General features: G+C 34.6%; 1 protein-coding gene across 10 annotated transcripts in view; it reads right to left on the minus strand.

The window, feature by feature from the left end:
• Positions 1–4420: 4420 nt before the first annotated feature.
• Stim (stromal interaction molecule) overlaps positions 4421–19841 on the minus strand; it is a 95402-nt gene continuing 79981 nt past the window's right edge. For 7 of the 10 annotated variants that reach the window (XM_067784070.1, XM_067784065.1, XM_067784073.1 and 4 more), the window contains one exon: positions 18610–19746. In XM_067784070.1, the coding sequence (XP_067640171.1) occupies positions 18762–19746 (985 nt within the window). In that variant the 3' untranslated portion in view covers positions 18610–18761. Of the gene's footprint in view, positions 4795–9908; positions 19747–19841 lie in introns of those variants that run through there. The other 3 variants (XM_067784074.1, XM_067784076.1, XM_067784071.1) reach the window with 3 other exon arrangements.

Raw genomic sequence — 19841 nt, forward strand, 5'->3', positions numbered from 1 at the left:
GGCCAAATACATAAAATTGGATCTCTATCATAAAAATAAAGTTAAAGTTAAAGTTAAAGTGAAAGTTAAAGTTAAAAATAAAGTTAAAGTTAAAGTTAAAGTGAATGTTAAAGTTAAAGCGAAAGTTAAAGTTAAAAATAAAGTTAAAGTTAAAGTCAAAGTTAAAGTTAAAGTTAAGGTTAAAGTTGAAGTTAAAGTTAAAGTTAAAGTTAAAGTTAAAGTTAACGTTAAAGTTAAAGTTAAAGTGAATGTTAAAGTTAAAGTGACAGTTAAAGTTAAAGTTAGAGTTAAAAATAAAGTTAAAGTTAAAGTTAAAGTGAAAGTTAAAGTTAAAGTTAAAAATAAAGTTAAAATTAAAGTTAAAGTTAAAGTTAAAGTGGAAGTTAAAGTTAAAGTTAAAGTGAATGTTAAAGTTAAAGTGAAAGTTAAAGTTAAAGTTAAAAATAAAGTTAAAGTTAAAGTTAGAGTTAAAGTTAAAGTGAAAGTTAAATTTAAAGTTAAAGTTAAGACAAAACTTGAATTAATATCAAAGAAAACAAAATGTTGCATAAATATTATAATTGCATAAGTTGATAATATGCAATAGCTTTACCGCGGCAGTCCCCGAGTGCCACACGTCCTTTTTTTCATGAAATTAAACAATAAAAATAAGTTAATCAGTTTTTGAGTTATCAGTGCAACACTATGGACTCATTCAGTCATTGTGATATTTTTATTCACCGACCAGTTTAACCTAACCATCATAATTCATAAATTAGACATCTTCGAGCGGATTTTTTCGAACTTCCGAAGAAGCTGAGGGTTTAAAAATGTTTTCAAAAACTACATTGTCTTCATCAAACATAATTCTAAAAAAAAAAACTCGAATTTTTCAAAATTCAGAAAAGGCTAAGAGTTACAAAGTTTTTCAAAAAATTTATTTTTTTGACTAGAGCAACTCCAAAACCAATTGATAAAATTCATATAAACACATTCTATGCGTACGATTATTTTTTCATGCAGTATAATGAAGAAAATCAATAATACAGTAATAAAAAAAAACGCAAAAAAAATCGTTAATTTGTGTACTGAATTTTCCGAACGAACAGGGAGAGCCTTAAAATTAATTACCTATAAATTATACATTATGTCTTCAATTTTTGTTTTTTTGTTCGGAAACAGCTTTGAATTCAAAAAAATGTTTTTAAAAACTTTTCTTTAATACATTTTTTTTGTTACATTTGAGAAAATACATTCCATTATTCGTTATCTTAGCTATCAGTGTCTAGCAAATGAAATTTTCATTTCAGCTTTTCATTCCAGGCTTTTACTAAATTTTCAAAATTCGGAAAAAAACAAAAAAAAATTGTTTTTCAATTACTAGAGTTTGCCCAGTGGTTGAAATTTAACCATTTCAGGCGGCACTATACCTCCGCTTTTCTTAGCTTTCTTTCCTTTCCTTTCCCTTCAATCCCTTTCTTTTCTTTCCTTTCCTTTCCTATCCCTTCCTTCTTTTTCCTCTGTTATTTTATTTGAATTCATTTTTTAATTGTATTTTATTTAGTTTTATTTTTATTTTTCTTGTCTTGTTTTATTTTTTTTTTAATTCATTGTCATTTCAGCTTACTTTATTATATTTCATTTTGATAAAATTTAATAGCCTTAAATGTTGCAATTAATTAGGCTTGTTGAGCTGAAAGGCCGCGGTATTGAATAAAACGTCATTTTGGTTTGATGACTTCAGATTGAAGTCGAAATATCGAACAAAATTAAAATTTTTGAATATAAAACAAACCAAAAGGAACTTTTATTCAATACCGCAGCCTTTTAGCTCAACAAATCTAATTAATATTACATTTTATATAATTTAATTTTTGTTGCAACCAATTATACGAATAAACACTTTGAATATCAGCAAAGAAAATTACAAATTTACTCATGTTTTCTGACTCTCCCGCTATGCTACCAACAAAACAGCTGTGTACACAGTCTTCGTTCATTTGCTCATGAGATCAAATCTGAGTGCTTTTAAATGATACCTGCTGATTTTCTCAACACAACAACATGAAATATTCGTAGTGTGAGTGTCATTTTTAAATAAATTTTTTAGCGTTTTACTTCATTTTTTTAGTTGCTTGCACTGTTCGTTGAGAAGACCTATCGATACATATATAATTGTTTATACCCAAGAATAATAGTTTGGTCATAAAAGGGGTGCAAAGTTTTCAACTTGCCTATTAATATTATAGATATGGATCTTTTTATACCTTTCATGAACATGAAATGGTATATTAACTTTGGTCCGATGTTTGTAACGTTGAGAAATATAGAAGATAGACTCACCATTAAATATACCGAATTGATCAGGGCGAACTGAGTTGATATAGCCATGTCCGTCTGTCCGTCCGTCTGTCTGTTTGAACGCAAACTAGTCCCACAAATTTTAAGATATCTCAATGAAATTTGGCACAAGGATGCATTTTTGTATTATATTAGACATTTGTCGGATCCGGTAGGATCGGACCACTATAACATATATCTCCCATACAACCGATCGTTCAGATAAGACGATTTTGGTCATTTCTGCCGCAATTTAGAAAGTATAAACGTGAAACTTGGTGATATATATTCTAATATATCATAGAAGATATCCTGAAAAAATCACTTTGATCGGAGCTATATATAGTATATATCCCATACAACCGATCGTTCAGATAGAAAGATTTTTGGCAATTTCTCCCTTAATTTCCAATATAAATGTGTAAAACATGGTGATATTTATTCTAATATATCATAGACGATTTCATGAAAAAATCATTTCGATCGGAGCTATATAAAATATATAGCCCATACAACCGATCGTTCAGATAAGGGGGTTTTTGCCATTTTTTATTTTATATTTATCTTAAAAATCGTTTAGGTATGTACATCTGTTCACTATATATTTCCTATCTTATACATTCTATTATTTGGAGATTACGAACGGGATAAGATTATTGTTCAGCCCCATTCATGAAAGGTATGAAATCTTCGGCACAGCCGAAGACAGTCCCGTCCTTACTTGTTTTTTTTTTAGTTTTTAGTTAGATCAAATTTATTTGAAGACAATAAAAATTTGTAATTTGTAGATTTGTACGTTTTCGATCGATTTTTAATTTTTTTTTTTTTGTTTGAAATCCGTTAAAACGGAAAATTCAAAAAATAATTTTTTAAAACTTCAGTGTTTTTTTACTATATAGGGTATTTTATCGGATTTTCTTATACCTAAATGACACTACTTTATTTTCTAATATTTTTAGGTTTTTTTGATATTCGGCCATTTTTTCTATACTTTTTCTGACAAATGAAAAATTAGTTTTTAGTCTGAAAATTTTGTGGGCAAATATGTATCGAAAATCAACGTGCTTGAGATATAAATAAACCACAAGAACGTGCAATGATTTTACCGCTGTATTTTCATTCTTTTATAACATGTCTAAGTTATTTCTTTTGTGGACAATATTGATCTCTCTTACTCTGGTTGGAAATTGTATTTGTAATTTGACTATTTCGAGCTTGGAAGCCAATCAAAAATAAAGTAGTGTCATATAGGTATTAAAAAAATAATAATAATAGAAAATTTATATGAACACAATAAAAAAATATATTTTTCATAAATTAAATTACTTTAATCGATTTTTTCTGAAATTCACAGAAAACTTAAAATTCAAAATAAATTGATTATTCACATAGCCATGATAATCAATTTATCTGTTTTGAAGTTATTTATGTTTAGTGTTTTGCGTTGTTGCAACAGAGAAGAAAATATAACGACATAAATGTGCCCTTTATTATGAAAGTGGTCTAAGTCATTTCATTTCGTTTCAGTTCAGTGATAATATGTTTGTATTTCCTCCCGCCTCCTATTTGTTTGAGTCCAAAAGCAAATATATACAATTCCAGTCATTAGTTTATAGTGGTTTAATCATCTACAGACGCATTGCTTTAGAAATAGCAATGCATTTAAGACCATGAGTTGGAAATGACTTAGACCACTTTCATAATAATGGGCACAAATATATTACCTTAATTGCCCAAATGTTTTTAAAAACTTAATTTTGATTTACAATCAATTTTTTTTTTTTTTTTCTTAATAAAATTTGTAAAGGCACAATAACAATTAATAATGGTAATTAAAAGGGCTAGGAGAACGAGAATTCAAAGCAAAGATTTCCAAAAAATTTTCTTGTATTTTTTGTTTATTACTTTTTGTATGAATAGCCACTTCCTATTGAAAATTGATTGCAAGGTAAACTAAGCTTTATTTTTGTTCAATATGATCATGGTGCAATTTTATTTATTTTTTTCGAAACTTTCCTACAAATATAATTTATGTTACGGTTTAATTTGCTCAAGTACATATTTTAAGTTTATTTACCTCTTTACTTATTACTGTCCGTTCCATGCTTTGCAAATGAGGTGCATTGTAAAAGTAAGAGCAACCACATTTCCAACAAAGGCTGTTATGCAGTGACGGCGTTAATACCATCACAACAACAACAATACCAGTAATAGCAACAATTGCTGTGCGTTTTATGTGCCACAATTTTTTAAGGCGCTTTCACTGTTTTTCGCAGACATTAGCCGTTCTATCAGTTTGTGGGTTGTCTGTCTTTGGCTGCCAAGTTATTTGATTGTTTGTTGAATGTACTTATGTACATATTTACATATACATATATGTACAAACTCATTATTTGAGTCAGTAATGCGTTGGCATTCCGTCATTGTTGTTTTTATTTGTTTGCCGGCATCTCATGTGAATGTAGGTACTTCCATCTATTAAGATTAATTATAAATTAATAAATGCATGTAAACCAGGGTATTTGTTTTTAAGGTTTCGAAATTATTCTTTCTGAAATAGTAGAACTTTCGTGATTGGCTAATAAATTGACTTCAAACTCACAAGTACTAAAAGCCCCGTCACATAAGCAGTTTTTTATGTAGATGCGTTTAACACAATCTTATGCATTATGAGTAGATTGCACGTATTTTTATGGAGAACGGCAGATCGAGCGACATTAGCGCCATCTGACATGAAAAAGTAGCCATCTTCCAACTTTTTATGCGAGCAAAGCATAAGAAGAAGAATTTGACATTTGCTTTGGCTAAGGGTGCTTTCACACTTTGCAACTGAAATTATTTTTCCCACTCGTTGGTAACTTTTTTAACATTTTTCACAGTTAAAACTGCAATTTAACAAATTAATACCACACAAAATATGTTACATAAATGAGGTTACCGCTACGGGCGAGAGTACTCCCCATTAGGGAGAGAAATGAAATGGCCAACAAACAGCTTCTGTTGAATACTCAGAAACCCGGGCACCCCAACAGACATATAATTGATGAGGCTACACCTCCCATGGGCTTAAAGGGCAATTTCCGTAAGCATTATGAGGAAATACGGCACCTGAAAAATACGGCAAAAAAGCACAAGCAGGTCCTCGGTGATATCCATAAACAGGCGTCGGATCTCCATGTCTGGAATTGCCGGCGAATCCAGTTCTTAAAGAAAAATACGCAGAACTCGCAGAAGAGGAACGCGCTCTCCCTAGGGAAACGCGCGTCACTCTAGCTCAACTTCGATCTGGGTACTGTAACAGGTTAAACTTCTACCTATCCAGAATCAACCGCGACATACAAAATGTATGTCCTGCTTGTAACGTGTACCCACATGACACCAACCATCTCTTCAACTGTAATGTGGAACCAACGCCTCTAACACCCCTCTCACTATGGTCCATCCCTGTTGAAACAGTAAGTTTCCTTGGACTCCCGTTAGAGGACATTGATGACAATTTGTGATCGGTCGCAACTATTGGTGCTACAACAACAACAACGACAACACAAAATATGTTAGCAAGTATATTTCTTGTATAGTGAGAATGCTTATAACAGTTATTCGCAAAATTTTGTACGTGAATGGGCATAGCGAAATAAACTTAAATTGCCAAGTCTGAAGTTCCTTCATATTTACAAACGCACCATATTGCGTGATTGTGGCGATGTTACTGGCATGCATAAGATTGCGTTGAACGCATTGATGTGAAAAACTTCATTGTGTCTCGGCCAAAAGCAAAGCCAAAGACTATATCACTTTATCGTTTTTATCTAGCGGTAGGCTCTTTTCCTGGAACTAAACATGGAGCATTTTGCTATTATGCTAGAGCTGTGGAAATCAATTAAGCGCACGATTCCATGAAACAGCCATAGTAGCAACCATTTCTTGTTGACTTAGCGAGCCGCGGTCCGTACTTTAGTTCTTTTAGATTTTCCTCTTCCTGCGAAAGAGCAATGCTTTGTGACTGCCTCAGTAAAATATATAGACTGTGTAACCAGGAATCCGTTAAACTTACCAGAAATAAATGCAGTGCGCCTCTCATACTTAATTCTGGGCTAACTAGGTGGAGTCGAATAAGATGTCAGTGCGAAGATAAGTGGCAGAGTTGGAGGAGGAGTTTTTTCAAAGAACCTAGACCTCCAACCCTCCTTCAGACTGCCCGATAACTGTAGTGTCTTTAAGGCAGAAGTATCAGCCATTACGGAAGCCGCAGTTAGGATAGATATAAACAATATTGGCAATAAAATCTTTATTTTCAACTACAGCCAAGCGGCTATCCAATATATTGATTCTTACTGGTTAAATTTTGGACTAAAACTAAACTGTCTCCGATCTGTTTAAGAGATGGCCCAACAGATCCACCTACACCTCGTCGGGGCATAGAGCCACCGAGGAAAACTGCATTGCAGAAGAACTCGCTAGGTAGGGTACGACCATGCAGATTCTTCCTGACAAAGAACACTTAGGTATGCCCGTAGACATAAGCAAGCTAAAGCCGACGATAGACGGCTACTAACACCGGGGTGTTGAACATCTTAGCAAACTTGGCCAAAATGGAATCCTAAAAGATTCCTTCCTGTTTACACACTGAGCCGTGCCTTATAAGTAGGCATGCAGAAAGGTTTGATGCACCTTATCATCGTTGCGGCAGGAGTTGCTAGTAGAATGAAGAGGAGGAAACGGTGGTTGACCCCGTCTTCAACTTTCCGGAGCTCAGTGGCTCAACACAGCGCTTTCTGGGAGCTCCCATTCCGTACACATCTTGTTTTCAATATCCCTTATTTGATATCTGAGAAGCCACATTATTATTATTATTTGGCCTCGATGCCCTGCGACCTTTATGTAGATGTACCTACTGTGCTTGACCGTTCAGTCTTTTACTGAGTGTGAACGCTTTTAATATATTTAAGTACCTCTTCAGGCTTTTTACTTCATATCACGCAGATATTAAGAGTCACTCCACCTAGATGGGAAAGTATCTGCCTTGCCAGAGCGACGCATTTCCGGCATTTCATCCTTCATCTCATAAGAGTGATAAATTTGTGGATCGGATAGATTAAGCTTACTAAGGTGTCCTGTATAGTACCCAGTGCAAGTTTCGTAGGTCCTCTGCTTAATGCTTTTGGATGATGCTCTTGTTACTGGCAGCATAATCAATTTGGCCTGTCTTTGCCCCGGGCATTCAATCTAGGTTTGTCTGGACTACCTTGTTTCTCAGTTACTTATGGTTTCCCTAGTGTGCCGAAGTGCTCTAGACCTTAGAATGTTGCTTTAGCCCCCTGCTTGGCTAAGTATGTAGTTTGACTTTCATGTCCCTGAGGCCCGGGAACCCATCCTAATAATAACCTTGTTTTTGGATCTCAGATCATTTAGGACTTCAATGTATTCAACCTCTAGTAATTATATAGGACAGCAAGACACGCAAGGTTGTCTAGCTGTCTGACATAATGAGAATACTCCTCGAGCATAAGCCTCTTCGTAAAAATTCTCTACCGCAAACTTTTATGGGATGGATTTCTGCCTGAAAAATGGTGCGGTAGCATTCCATTGGTATCTATTTGTTGAAGTTCGGCCCATAGGTAGCAGCCCTCGTATTTCCGTCATCAAACTCTGATCCATACGTGAACCAGACCTCTGAATCAGGGTCAGTATATGAATTCTCTGTTTAACAAAGAGTTCTGTCCACAAGGGGCGCGAGATATTTTGAGCATAGATTGATGTGTCGTGTTTTCGATAGCCCCTGAGATGTCAATAAAAGCGTAGTTGGCATAATTTTTGACTCTAAATCTCTTTAAATTTTTTTCTTGAGGCTGTGAATAGCCGTTTTCCTAGCTTTTCTGACAGATAGAAAAATAGAGTCTTACACATCGCGAGTTTATTAAGGTTGACCTCCTTCCTAATATGCTTATCCAAAATTTTCTCATACTCTTTAGGAGAAATGAACGGAGGCTAATTAGTGGATACGAATTATTACTCGTCAACTTTAGCACATGTGTAGCTCTTTACTATCGTCTATCCAGCATGGTTTTGTACCTCAAAGATCAGCCACTACCAACTTGCTAGAGTTTGCCTCTTTAGTAATGGACGGATTTTTAAACAAAAGGCAAATTGACGTGATTTACACCGACTTCAGTAAAGCCTTTGACTCTGTCAATCATTAACTTCTAATTTAAGCTTGAAAGTTATCTCGCCAACAGGACTCAACAAGTTTTGTTTAAAAATTGTCTTTCTAAGAAGTTTAATGTAACGTCTGGGGTTCCTCAAGGTAGTCATTTGGGTCCATTACTTTTTAAAAAAATGTAAGGCCCGATAACCACCGAAGAGATCTAAGGCCAAGCTTCTCTTCCAATTTGCGTCGTGCTCCTCTTGATTTTCCCTACAAATCGGCCGGACGGGACCTACATGTTTTATGCCGACTCCGAACGGCATCTGCAAGGCAGATGAGTTTTCACTGAGAGCTTTTCATGGCAGAAATACACCCGGAGTGCTTGCCAAACACTGCCGAGGGGCGACCCCGCTTAGAAAAATTTTCTTCTAATTGAAAAATCTTACTTCTAAAATTTTGATGTTGCTTTGCCCGGGAGTTGAACCCAGGGCATACGGTGTGATAGGCGGAGCACGCTACCATCACACCACGGTGGCCGCCATTACTTTTTACCCTGTTCATAAATGATTTACCAAAAATGATCTTACTTTCCCTTACTTTTATGTATGCGGATGATGTTAAACTTTGCTATGCATACCTGCCCTCTGAGTTATCCTCATTCCATCTCATACAGGCCCACTTGGACTCTTTTCCATGCTGGTGTACAGCGAATTTACCAGATTTAAACTGTTCTAAATGCAAGCTGATGACATTTCATCGTGTGAAGCCAATTTTGGGAGCTTATACGTTAAACAGCACGCTCTTGGAGCGTATATCTGTTGTAAGTGATTTGGGAGTTCTCTATGATTCGAATCTGTGTTTCAATATGCATATTTCATCAATTGTGAACAAAGCAATACTTGGATTTGTGAAACAGTGGGCCAAAGAGTTTGATGATACGTATCTCACTAAGCTCCTTTTCACATCTTTAGTACGTCCAATACTTGAGTACTGCTCGTGTGTCTGGTGCCCGCGGTATCAAAACTATATACATCGAATTGAGTCGGTTCAGAAACAATTTTTAATTTAAGTGGCCTTAACTGGGATCCTAACCTTCATCTACCACCATACAAAAATAGGCTGCTTCTTATTAGTTTGCCAATTTGGAAAACCGAAGAATATTACTTGGGATAATGTTCCTGCACAAGCTCATCATCGGTGAGATATACTCGTCTTACCTTGTCAGTCACCTAAACTTCGCTGTCCCTAGCAGAACTTTTAGACACTATGTTCCCTTCCACCTATCAATTTGCCCACAAAATTTTGCCAAAAATAATCCATTGCGAAATTGGTGTCCGCACTATAATGATTTATATAATTGTATCAGCATGGAATACTCTTTTACTGCTTTGAATAATTCAATACTATCATATCTGACCTGATTGTTAATTAAAATAAGAACAAATTTAATTCTCTTTTTGTTTAGAGTTGAATTTAATTTTTAAAGTTCGTATGTATTTAATCCTAATGTTAGCTTTTAAATTTACAAATATTTTGTTAAATTTACAAATAGTTTGTTATTGAATTATATTATTTTTAGTAGTCGACCGCGTTGTGTCTGTTGACTTTAAATAAATAAATAAAAAACGACGAAGGCAGTCGCTCGAATTTCCCTGAGTTTGCTATGAATACCACCTTAAACTCTGTCCGCCTGTATTGACGTAGGTTGGATAAGGCTGGGGCTATATGGTTTTTTCGTTCTGTAATGGACAACAATAGGCCCCATCGGGTCCTGCTGACTTGAATAAGCTGAAAGTAGACAAGGCTCATTGCACTCGCTTGACAGTGGTGAGCTTTGTTGCGTATTATATGTGAGTGCTGATAGCCGGCTATACAGTCCGGAGAGTGAGTTTTAAGTAAGAGCTTGCATGTCTCTTGTGTATTCTAAATTCTAAATATCTCGTAGAAAAAACACAACAAACATTTTACTGGTTTAGGTAATTTTATTAAAATGTGTAATAATGATATATGTATGTATGTATGTACTTATTTCATTTATTTAACAAAAATCGCTGATATAAATTTCTAAGTCTATCGCTGTTGCTAATTTACTGTTAAATTTCATTGTATATGATATTTAAAAAAAATTAAGTTTACATATTAAGTAATATTTTAGTTCGCATTGTACATACATACAAATTTAATTTTGTATTTATTTTTATTTTTATTGTTACAAATTTTAATATGTACTAATGCATATTGCTATATTTGTTTATTTTGTATATTTTATTATAAATATTGCTATTAAATATATATATATATACATACATGCAATACTTTTATGTATTTAGGAAATGTATGTAATTAATACCAAATTAAGTAGACATTTGACATATGGGAAGTACATATACATTGCTAAGTCTGTTCATATGTTTTCAGAGAGCTTTGTACTTGTATTAAGTACATAATTTACGTTAACATTTTTTTTTTATCTATAAAATTAAGTATTTATATTAATTTTATTTAAGCATACAACTTTCATAGCCAAGGATACATCAGTCCAATTATTTAAGGTGAAAAAGGAAAGAAAGTAATGAAGCTAGTTAAGTCAACAAATTAGGTTTGTAGTTGTTGGATTAACAGATGTTCAATTAAATTTGTAAAAATTGCACATTCTCAATCTAATTGATTTTCCTGTCAAAAGAACTGATTCCTTTGGTCAACTCAACAACGAACACCTGGCAGTAGGCATCATCCGGTCGCAAAGATTCTGAGCCAGATAAATAATTTTGCATGTAAAATTAATAACAACGATTTGAACCTAAATAGAAATCTGTTTCAGTTTATGAGCCAGATAATTTGTTATTTTCATATCTTTAGTTTGGCAGCACTTCCTTTAATAAACCTACTCTTTTCAAAACTAGATGTCGCTGCTTGGCCTTTAGCCGTAGGAGCATTCCATTGAGTTATCGAGCTCTGGCTCACGATCAAATCTCATTGAAACGGTCTGGATCAACTTTACGAGAGCTGACAGCACTAATATAAAACATTTGTTTTGTTGAAAATAAGAAGAAGAAACGTACACAAAACTTTAAGATACTGATAGAATTATTAACATTTAAATAGTTTCGCACGTAAATAAACTATTTATTTTCCTTACATTTTCTTGAAGTTGTTTACTCTCCGTGTTTTTGCTTTTAAATATGGCGAAATCTTTTATGTATACACATATGTACACATTTTAGTGGCTCAACTATATGGTTGGCTCATCTCATCTACTGATTTCATTTTTTTCATTTCACTGGAGTAGGGAAGGAGATGGTAAACTCAAAATGAAACCAACACATTGACAACATTTTCTTACTACACACAAAAGCTGCTAAGTTTTCTGTTTTCATTCCATTATATTCGTCTAACACCAACACGCTGATTTTGACAATCTGAACAAATGTATGTTGTTGCTGTAGAGATGAGCCAACCATATAGTTGAGCCATGAGTGCTACCAACTCAAAAGTGGTTAGCTGTCAAAAAACCTACTACAGAAAACGAAACGAACAGAACTGCTATACCGATCAGAAATTGAACCAGATAAATATCAGGATCACAGCGTTTTTGTTGCATTTGCATGTTAAATTTCTATCCGTATCTGGTTCAAGCGTCATTGGAACGTAACTAGTTGTGTTAAATGTCTAGTGTACGTGAGCATGTTGCCACAAATGAAACACAACAGCGACATCTGTCTGTCACAACGGATGTGTATAAAAATATCGCGACATCTGCTTCTCAAGCCTACCAATGATTCAGAGCATTACCGTGAGAACTGAGCGTGATACGGAGCTATAAAACTCACTGGATGATGGCTAATGTAATGCAAATACATCAGCTGGTTTTAAACGGAAACCTGCGCTCCCAGCGTTCACTACTTTGTTGTTGTGACCAGTGATGCCAAAACGTGGGAATTTTTTCCATTTTATTCAAAATCAACAATTTGTGCGAAGTTGATTCAACAGCTATTTGCATTGGATACAAATTTACAGAAATATCGGTTTAATTGATCTGCAAATAGGTTGATTTTACCAGCTTTTTTCTTTCAGTGTGGTAAATTAATATCTAAACCGGTTTTTTTTTTTTTTTGTTTTTTTTTTTTTGACAAAGCACTATAATAAAAACAAACTAATACAAGAATTAAACAAATTTAAATCATTACTTAAAATAGTTTAATGCTCAGGTATCTTAAGAACAACTTACTATGAACGATTTTAATAAAACAAATTTTAATTTAGTTACATTGAATCGATACATTTTTTTTGTTTGGGGTGAAAAATGACAAATTTTAATTTAAATTAAGGTTTTTCTTTTACTTAAGAACTTGTTTAAATTTATCAATTCCTACGCAATATCATTTAATGTTTCTCTAAGGCACTTTTGGAACAATTTACATGAAAAGACTGCAATGTCGCGTTTTTAAATAAAATAATATATTAAGTATACATTTACTATATTAAAAAATTAATGCTTAAAAGACTCAAAGTCAATTGGTTTTTTCTTTATTTAGCTTTCAGTAAATTTTGAATAAATTTTGTATATACAGCAGCGTACAAAAAAAGAGCAGTGGAATTTTTTTCTCAATTATCATCTAGTACAGTGCTGCTCAAAATTTTTTATATTGAAATGGAAATCACAATACATGTACAAAATTGTATATGCAAGAACTTTTTTTGTTGTATTTTAAAGATTTAAATTAAATTAAATTTAAATAATTTTTAAATGTTCAAAAATTTCAAAAGTTTTGGTATATCGATTGATTAAAACAATTCATAAATCGCTATATCACCACAATACTCAAGAGCAATTAACTTAATTCTCAAACTCCTCCACAACAACTTCAGTCAGCACCGACTGATATTTATTTCAGTTGTTATTGTTAACATGGCGTTCAGATCATCTCCACCAACTTTTTTTAAGATACCTGAATTGCTACCGGAAATACATCTTTGGAATTATGGTTAAAAACTGAGTCTAAAAAAGGCTGAGCCGCGCCCATATTTTTTTAATTTTGAACCGTTGTTGCTGGCGATCCAAATGTTGGTCCAAATACAATATTTGAACGAGCTTGTTGCACTAATATCTAGTCTAAGTTTCAGCAACTGCGGAGAAATGATTGATACCACGAAAAAGTACTTCAGGCTGAACCTCTGGAGAGTTTCATGATGTTGAACTTCGAACTGAACGCGAAACTCGAACAAGACAAAAAACGCGAGATATTTGTGAAGTACTAAATTTTGCGACTTATCGTGACTCTTAATACCTTTAACATAATGTCAAAACCAGAGCGTATGCAAGTTTCCAAGTCTTATCTCAAACTCCGGGCCAAACCCTTAAATGGCTGGAGTATTTTAATATTCTTTATGAATCAATTTTGAATACTTAGATTTTGACAATTTGGAGAAAACACTCAAACACCCTCGAAAAAAAACTTCTCTATCAAACCACTGCGAATTTTGAGCGACCTATAACTTGTACTCAAAAAAATTCAGAGAACTCCATATAAAAAGTACGAAATTTGAGATTTGTTTCCATAGCTTCGGTTCCGAAATTGATAGAAGTCCACTTAAGAAATTAAAATTTTATTGAATAAATATAATAAAAAATGGCACTGCCATTTTTCTGTTCGCTGCTGTCACAATAAATATTTAAGGCAATATTTTTGAGTGTTCCATTTAAAATAAACGAAAATTTTAAATAATAAGTTTACACGTTTAAAAGGGTTAAAATTCACGGGTAGTCGCGAAAAATGTTGTTTCAAGAAAGCGACGACGGAGCATTTGTGACAAAATAAACGAAATTTTTTTATTATTTTGTTTTTTTTTTTTGCTTATCACAAACTGGGAAAGTATTACACTAGACGAATTGATAGTTGAGCTATGAAAGGGAACAATTATAAGGGTTATCTGCAAGAAATAAAGACTTGCAGAAACTGGCGCTTACAGCCTTTCTCGCGATTACCTTTCAATGTAAGTCATACGAGATAAATGTTTTCTAACTTACAAGCATTATTTCACTAAATTCTGCTAGCAGTTAAAAAATTCTTTTATTATTTTTTTCGTATCAAATACTTATATGGTATAGACTTTTAGGGCCGTTTTCACCATTTCCGTAACTTAACGGATCTATAAATAATCGAAATTATCGTTTTCTCCATGCTAAATGAAGCATCTGCTGGCAGCTAAATGCAACGAAAAAGTGTAAACAAAAGTCAGCTGTTTTGGGGTTTTCGTTAATGCACAAAAAATTTTTGCGATTTATTCTACAAAATATTCACAATTATCGGTTAACTGGAAGTTGGTCACCCTGTGTTGTTGAAATGTCACAGGAAGCTATCTGAAAGATCGCTATCCTCCAGGTAGTATCGAACTTAACTGCAGTTGGCGAAAACGTCTCTTAGAGGGGAAAAAATGTGTTACAATCTTCTACTAGCAATAAATGTTTTAGTGATAGTGAAAAATTAGTACACTATGCCCAACTATGTTTGATACACATTAAGCCGGAGTCATTGGTGCCGTATGTCGTATCGCTGTATCCGTATCCCTAACGTAATCAGCTGGATATCGTTACGACGGTAAACCAAAACCCAATTGGTTGGCTACGATACGGTTACGACCTTAGCGGCACCAATAATCGATTGCATTAATTCTCATAAGGTTGGTCGAATCAGCTGTTATAAGGTTACCGATACGGTTACCGATAAAGCGCCAATGTCTCCAGCTTTAAGCTGGAGTCATTGGTGCCGTTTGTCGTATCGCTGTAGTCGTATCCCTAACGTAATCAGCTGTATATCGTTACGACGGTAAACCAAAACCCAATTGGTTGGCTACGATACGGTTACGACCTTAGCAGCACCAATAATCGATTGCATTGATTCTCATAAGGTTGGTCGAATCAGCTGTTAAAAGGCTACCGATACGGTTACCGATAAAGCACCAATGTCTCCAGCTTTACTTTTCATGAAAGGAAAATGATAACAGTTAATGCATGTATGTTTATGCATGATTCTAATGTTTTTATTTATAAGCTATTAAACAATTGTTATTTGCATTTAAATTGTTTTAAATTGTAAAACCTACTGCAGACCTCTGCAAAAAGAGCTTTTATACAATTTTCATAAAAGTCAAAATTTACATTTTTTACCCGTTTGGCACATACATATTTCGCTCCAAAAAATAACTCTCACATTGTGTTATTAAATTATAGCTTAAGGCCTGTTTTCTCAATGTAGCTTGCCTTTTTTCGATAGCTTTTTTATAACAAATCGATAAACTTTTGATTAATAATCGATAAATTTAATATAATATATATATGTGACCGGTCTATGAAAAGGTGGCTTATGACTCAAAAAAACAGCTGTTAACAGCTGTTTCTTGTAATTTCTTTTTTGAGTCATAAGCCAACTTTTCATAGACCAGGTCACATATAATAAATCCATAGCTTTTCGAACAAATATCAAAATCTTTTTGAACACCTCTTTGATAAATAGACAAATAATCGACATTTTTAATAACTTAAATTTTTAATAAGAATCGTCTATACCCCATCGATAACACACCTATAACAAACCGATAAATCGTCGCTAGCCGGTACTCTATTTTACAGATATCGTTCACCAATCTGTCGGATATGGTGACCATACTGTCTTAGGCGATATCGATGGCAAAGAACCTTGGAATGGAATTTTTTGACAGATATGTAGTGAAAATATTCTCACGTTCCTGCAGATTGCTATTGAAAAAACTTATCATGGTAAATGTTACCGATTGAGACATTAGACAAAAATTTTCAATGTTTGTTAAGTGGGAGAAAAACGATTGCTTTAATCTATGAAAGTATTTTTAAAGCAATTTTTATTTTTAATTTATTAATTTTTTCTTAAGTCTTTCGGAATCGTCATATAAGGGATGTATTTTAAAATAAGGAACGTATGGTCACCGCAGTTGGAGTGTTTAATCTGACCTTGAGAAAACAGGCCTAAATATGAACTTAAAAACTTTTTATAAGCTGCCCCTTAAAGCCTATCACGCTTTATGAGGGGGAAAAAGTTGAAAATATGCCCCCGGGATAACTAATCTTATGAGGAGGCCAAAAATAAATAAAAAATAAAATTTCGGTACCCTTTAAAAGCAAGTTTTTCTCTATGCGCTATTTCGGTCTTTTTACAAGGTGCTGAAAATTTTTATTTATTTTTTCAATTCTTGAAGTCTCCACAAAGTAATTAATCGAACCCGAGGGCACATTTTCATTTCATTTAGTGATCTCTTTCTCCCAAAAAAAATTTTGTTCAAAACATGATGCAATAAAACGGACAGGTGTAGTGACAGCCCTCATAATACGGTCATAATTTGGAAGGCAGTAGACAGGGAAAATTTTTGGAATAAATGTGCTACTTTTTTACTACTTAAGTTATGCAGAAAAAAGCCAAACTCAATATATCTATATATTGGAACAAGGAAATCGATAGAAAAAAAGAAAAAGCGGAAACGGGAGAATGAATAGTACAGGAAGTCGGAAAAGTAAAGGAAAAAGGGAACAAGAGGAAAAGGAGAATGGAAGTAAAAGTAAGAATATGGGCAATGCTTTGAGCAAAAGTAGGAACAAGAGGGTAACAGAAAGAGTAAGAACAATATTAGGAAAAGATTAAGCGTAATAGTTAGAACGAGGCTTACATATAACAAAAATAAGAGATAGTTAGGGTAAAAAGAGAAGATTTGCAGTAAGTATAATGAAAGGTATAGAAAAATTTAGTTGGTCGATTAATGTAATTCTTTCAGTTTTACTTTACATTTTAGCAGAGGGGAGATAAAATAAGAATAAGAGGGTAAGTCGGAAATGGATGTAGAAAGCAGGTGGTTGTATAAAGAAAGTCGAAACAACGTTTGTCGGGTTTAATCATAAGGCTAGAATCATTTTGTGTTGTTTTTCAAGTTTTCAGGTCTGGTCGGCACTGTTTAAAACGATAATCTTACAAGCAAAATTTTCTTTTTTGCCATAAGGTAAAACTATAAGTTCTAATTGTTTAAGCATCGTTGCTATAAAATCTGCCGCTTTATATATATCTTTAAAGCATTTACCTTTTTCTGCTTAATGAGCCTACCTCTTGCTGCTTGGTTTATATTATTGTTTATCTCGGGACCGTATACGGTCAATCCCGAATTTTCGTTTTACTAGTTTCCAGATACTCATCCGTATCTTGATGATATTGTTCTAAATCGTCCGTCATCTCATTGACGTCAACGATCCGTTCCCATATTTCTTAGTTGTGGACGATGTGATACACTGAAGATCCAGACATTCTATTCCGTTGACCAAAACGTCAAACAATTTTAGCATTGCCAGTGCGCCTTATTTCAAGTACGAAAAGAAACTTACGACCGACGACATAAACAAATACAGACCGCAGTTGTTATTCTCGTATACGTCTCTTCATGTTTCAGAAAGACATGAATGTAGTATTTTGTATGGTACTGAAAAAAAATCAACATTGCAGACAAGTCAAGAAGCAACACTTTATGAGGGCGAGTATTTGCAAATGCGACTTCACCTGCCTGATTTATTGCATCATGAGTTCAAAATGTGTTTAGTTTTTAATTTTTTCTTCATTCTGGACGAAAAAAACAACAGCTTTTTGTTTATGAAGTTTTTAGATTTCTATGGCTTTAGGATCAAAAAGCTTTTGCGAGTATATAATGCAGTGAAGCACTGAAGCTGAATCTTGATCTGGGTGGAAGTCAAGCGTTCGGTGTTTGGGAGTGAAAATATGCTTACATTTTTCTTAATATACAATTTTTATATTTTTTTTTAATTAAGTACTCGCACGTCTATTTTTCGTGTCGTTGATTTTGAATAAGTCCTTCTGGAAGACTAAACGCTTGTAAAAAATCAAATTCATTATTCGTTTACATTTATGATGTCGTCGTCTTTACGCCTCTTCAGCTGTTACTTTGTTGGGGATCACTAAAATTACTGTCATGCCCGTTTAAATGACGCGCAGATGCTGCGACCTCAGCGGCGCGTTTTGCAAAATTCAAGGTAACCTTTGAATACGCTTCCAAATCCGCATCGATTGTTGCTGCATCTGCGCACTCATAATTACAATTCGTCGTTTTAATATCATTATTATGCTGCTTTCTTTCATTAGCATATATTTTTTCAATATAATGGTTGCTTTGTTGCTTTTCCTGGCGTTCCGTTTTTATAACTATATCGTCCATACTTTTTCGCACCGAATCGTTTTGCCAACCAGGCAAGCAACTTACGCTGTGCGAACTATGCATTTTTCTTTGTGTTGATAGTGGTTCCTGCGCCACTACCGCTAACGGTGCTGCTGCTACTGAGGCTTGCATTGCTGGAGGTCTTATTGTGGTGATGTCCAACACCGAAGGGGAAACGAAAACGTCTTTTCCGTTTTTTAATTGAGCCTCCTCCTCCATCGAGACTTGCGCTATCGGCGCTGAGCAAAAGTTTGTCCTCCATTTGGGTATCACTGTGTGTCGACGCAACAATTGCCGCAGATGCGGCGCCGGTGGTGCTGGTGGCGGGGGTGTTGTCATTCTCATGCCGCTGTGCCTGCCCGCCGCACAACGATTGCAAGCTGATTGAGGCGGGCAATTGGGCCGCTGAAATAGTGCCGCTAGCTGGCGGTTTTCCAATATTTGCATTGAATTGGGACTGCAAGAACGACTTTTTGTTGTCTCCTGCATTATGTTGTTGGTGCTGGTGTGGGTACTGGTGCGTTGACTGCTGACCGTGCTGGAGTTGCTGTTGCTGCACAGACTGCATCGACTGCCAGATAAGCTGTTGTTGATGTTCATTGTGTTGCTGCTCTTGTTGATGTTCATATTGTTGCTGCTGTTGTTGCTGGTGGAGGTGGATTGGTAAGTTGTGCTCTTGTATTGACCAACGTCCGGGAGAATGCCTTTTGTTGTTTCCGCTACTACCGCCTCCGCCGCTGTGTACGTCTGCACCGGTTGCCGTTGGTGCGATTGGAACTGAGTGTGCAGACGATGATGTGGATGATGTAGATTGTTGGCTAGTTGTGCTGTGTTGTTTGACCATCTTTTTGTTGTGGGTTCCGCTAATGTTTCCGACAACTCCGCTGTGTCCGGTAATGCCGATATGTTGCTGTCCCGTGGATAAACCGTTGTTAATGCCGTTTGTGTTGGGTTTCGTGATAAGTGATTGTTGTTGTCTATTAAGGAACGTGTAGATTTCCATAGGTACCAGGTCCGTGCTTTGGGATCGCAATAGTTGACTGTGTTGTGGGAGAAGGAGAAATACAAATCGAAATGAATTTTTTCAAATGTATGTCAAATGTTAAAGCTTTGCGGGTAATTAGTTGGATCGATT

Source organism: Eurosta solidaginis, chromosome 4 (assembly GCF_040869045.1).
Source record: "Eurosta solidaginis isolate ZX-2024a chromosome 4, ASM4086904v1, whole genome shotgun sequence".
Lineage (NCBI taxonomy): Eukaryota > Metazoa > Arthropoda > Insecta > Diptera > Tephritidae > Eurosta > Eurosta solidaginis.